Source organism: Emiliania huxleyi (genome assembly GCF_000372725.1).
Source record: "Emiliania huxleyi CCMP1516 unplaced genomic scaffold EMIHUscaffold_305, whole genome shotgun sequence".
Classification (NCBI taxonomy): domain Eukaryota; phylum Haptophyta; order Isochrysidales; family Noelaerhabdaceae; genus Emiliania; species Emiliania huxleyi.
The window spans coordinates 117760-121490 of record NW_005199729.1 but is presented as its reverse complement, the minus strand read 5'-3'; the positions used below and the strand labels follow the sequence as shown (position 1 = coordinate 121490).

The 3731-nt window shown below is 66.1% G+C and overlaps 1 protein-coding gene across 1 annotated transcript; it reads left to right on the top strand.

Annotated features, from left to right (window-relative positions):
• Positions 1-2273: 2273 nt before the first annotated feature.
• EMIHUDRAFT_240288 (hypothetical protein) lies at positions 2274-3727 on the top strand (the record flags this gene model as incomplete). Its single annotated transcript, XM_005774880.1, has 4 exons — positions 2274-2582; positions 2754-2813; positions 3223-3330; positions 3710-3727. 4 exons carry the CDS (start codon positions 2274-2276, stop codon positions 3725-3727), a joined length of 495 nt encoding a protein of 164 aa, XP_005774937.1.
• Between the last annotated feature and the right edge of the window lie 4 nt (positions 3728-3731).

Sequence of the window (3731 nt, the reverse complement as noted above, 5' to 3'; positions counted from 1 at the left end):
AGCTCCGAGTGGAGGGGGCGTCCGCAGTTAAGGGGAAACCCGGTACGCGGGGCCAACCCTCGGAGACCCGTGTTTACGGCCCTCTCCCTGCGAATGCGCACCCCCCCTAGCTAGGGGTCAGGGCTCTCTAGCCCGTAGCCCGATGCCGATCATCCGGCTCGCTGGGTGCGCTTCTTAAAGGGTGTGGATGCTGGGTTGAACGAAATCGAGGGACGCGACCCACTTCGCCACAGACGGTCCCGCGCCTCGCCGCTAAGACGGCGACACGGCCGCAGCTCGTGTGCGTGTCGCCGTCTTTGTCCGGAGTGAAAAGTCCAACGCGCTCGTCGGTGACGGTGTCCCTCGATTTCGCCGCGCTCCGGCACCGCTCCGGGACGCACGCCGGCGAAGCACGTCAAGCTGCTGTACGGCCCCGGAATCGCCTCCCCTCGCTTAGCTAGACTGAGAGTTATTGTGCACATGGCCAGTCTCTACAATATGCTCACTGACACCCCCCCCCCCAGAGCTCGTCCCGGTCCGCCACGGCCATCCTCGGCCTCCGGAGGGCCCCCGGCCGCGGCGCGGTGCGGCGGCGTCACAAATCCGACGGCAGAGCACCGGGACGCGGTCGGGCGATCTGAGGTCCAGTGAGGCGTATGCATTGCCCATCCAGGGCTATCACATGGACCTATCAACAGGCGCCTGCGGCGGAGCAGGAGGGCCCGGCGCACAACCCCCTGTTCAACTCACCCTCCACACCCCGTCTAGCTCCCTGGCCCTGGATGTGAGGTTGCCGACTGCACTCCAAGTGCTCCAAGTGGGAGGAAAAGAATTTAGAATTAAGAACAAAGCTCCCTCGCACGACAAAAAGAATTTATATCGTTGCCCGCGCGTCGTGTTTTCTTTCTATATATTTGCGATCTAAGGACCTCTCTGAGGCTCTTGACGCAGAGGCTTGGCGAGGGTAGCACTGGTGCACTGCCATTGCGGGGCGACCACCTAGAGAGAGCCTATGAGACAAAGAGATCCACTCGCGCTGTCGCCATCGGCGCCACCTCCTCCCACGCATTCGCAGCCGGGTCGTACCGCTCCACCGAGGGGGAAAATCCCGTCCAAATCCCGTTGCGCTGCAAGCCGCCCACCGCATACAGCTTGCCTTCAAGCACCGCCACTCCGAGACCGTTCCGCGCCGTGGCCATCGGCGCCACCGCCTCCCACGCGTTCGTCGCGGGATCGTACCGCTCGACCGAGCTCAGGACGCCGCCGTTGTCAACGTCGTATCCGCCGACAGCGTACAGCTTGCCGTCGAGCACCGCCATGCCGAGATGAGACCGCGCCGTCCTCATCGGCGCCACCGCCTCCCACGCGTTCAGCGCCGGATCGTACCGCTCCACCGAGCTGAACCCGCCCTCGTCGTCGTTCAAGCCGCCCACCGCATACAGCTTGCCTTCAAGCACCGCCACTCCGGGACCGTTCCGCGCCTGCGCCATCGGCGCCACCGCATCCCACGCGTTCAGCGCCGGGTCGTACCGCTCGACCGAGCTGAGGCAGCCGCCGCCGTACCCGCCCACAGCGTACAGCTTGCCTTCGAGCACCGCCACGTCAAGATCGCCCCGAGCCGCCGACATTGGCGCCACCGCCTCCCATGCTTTCGTCGCCAAGTCGTACCGCTCCACCGAGGGGGAAAATTCGACGTTGCGCTCCATGCCGCCCACTGCGTAGAACTTGCCGTCGAGCACCGCCTTACCGACATTGCTCCGTGTCGTCGGCATCGGCGGCATAGTCTCCGCTTCCCCCTCCCACTCATTCGTAGACGGGTCGTAGCGCTCCAGCGAGCTGACAAACTCGCCGTCGCTGCCTTCGCCGCCGATCACGAGCAGGCGCGGCCGATCGCGCTTCTTCAGCGTCTCCTTCCAGCCGCGGCGCCACGCGCGGCACGTCCCCTTGATGGCGTGCTCCTTGGTCGGCAGCCGGGCGAGGATGTGCGGTGCGAGGTCCGGCGAGAGGAGGACCTCGGAGAGCACCCACTCGGGCTGCTCCACGAGCCGTGTGGCGTGCTCGTCCGCCACGCGCAGCGCGGCGTCGCTCGCGCCCGCCTGCGCCTCGATGATGGCGCACAGCTGTTCTGGCGAGAGGCCCGCGACGCGCGCGCCGATGCGGTGGGAGGCCATCGGCGGCGAGGCTCGCGATGTTTCCCCACGCGGGGTAGCTGTTTCTTTTTCGTGCCAGATTATGCGACGGAATTCTTTTCCAGACCGCGCCGCGCTGCAAGCGCGGTCGTCGCCACCCGCAGCATGTCGCTCTCGTTTCTCTCGAAAAAGTCGTGGCACGTGGCGAACGTGAGCAACGTCGAGAAGGTCTGGCTGGCCGAGCAGAAGCTCGAGCAGGAGAAGAAGAAGCTCGAGGAGTACACCCACACGCTCAAGGAGGAGCGCCAGAAAGAGGAGCTGCTCCGGCTGCAGCAGGAGCAGGGCCTCGTCGCGCCGCGCAAGGAGCGCGTCGACTTTTTGTACGAGCAGCAGGAGACGGCCGCGTCCGCGTACCTGCTCGGAAAGCCCGTCGAGCTCAAGCCAGAAGACCACGACATCAAGAAGGCGCCCGCCGTCCCTCTCTTCCCCGCCCGCCCCGCCCCTCACGCCAAACCCTCGACCGCCGCGGACCGGCCGCTCTCCCCAGTCCCCTCGCGCCACGGCCCCACCCTCGCCCTCTCTGCGCCCCACCGTCCCCACCCGCCCGCCCGCCCGCCCACCCGCGCCCTCTCCGTCCAGGTCGAGCACCTGCCTGGCTCCAACTTTCTCAACGGCCAGAACAACCTCTCGAGCTCGCACAACGAGGTGCAGCAGACAGCCGCGCGCGCCACGCCCAGCCACCGCAGACAGTGCGTGGTCACAGAGCCGCACACGCCACACGCCCGACCCCCACACCGGCCTGCAGTTTCTGCTGATTGACAGAGACACAGCGACACGCCACACACGCCACACACCCGCATGCACCCGTACGCACCGCACACACCTGCACGGAACCCCGCCACGAGCCACACACACATATACACGCCCGCCCACACAACCGCAACACGCACACACTCACTCCACACACACACACACACACACACACACACACTCACTCCACACACACACACACACACGCACACACACACACACACACACACACACACACACTTGACCAGAGGAGGCCCTTCTCGGACCCTTCCCCGAGCCCCTCCCCGCACCGCCTCGCCCGCAGGAGTTCAACAAGATGAACAACGACCCCCTCGTGATGATGCGCGCAAAGGAGCAAGAGGCGCCGGCCGGAGAGGGCCCTGACAGGGAGAGGGCCCGAAATCACCCGGGGGTGGCCCTAGTATCACCCGGGATCGTCCCGAGATCAGGCGCTCAAGCGGATCCTCGACAACCCGCTCAAGATGAAGCAGATCCGGGGCGCCGCCGACGCCGCCCCCCACCCTCCTCCCGGCGCTCCCCCCTCTGAAACCGCTCTCTTATGTTCCTGCAAGCACGGTTCAGCTGCCCCATCTCGGTGGCTGCCGGTCGTCGCCGGGTGGCCCGGGCGCTCAGTCCCGAGGCGGGGGGGGAAAGCGTAAGCAAGGAGAAAGAAAGGATAAAGCCCCCTCCAGGAAAGGATAAGGCCTCCAAGCCGCCAGGAATGTGCAAGCCACCAGCCGCCAAGCTATTATGCGGGCCCGCCGTCCTTTCCCGGGGGGCGGGACCGCCAGGACCAACCACCGCCTTGAACCC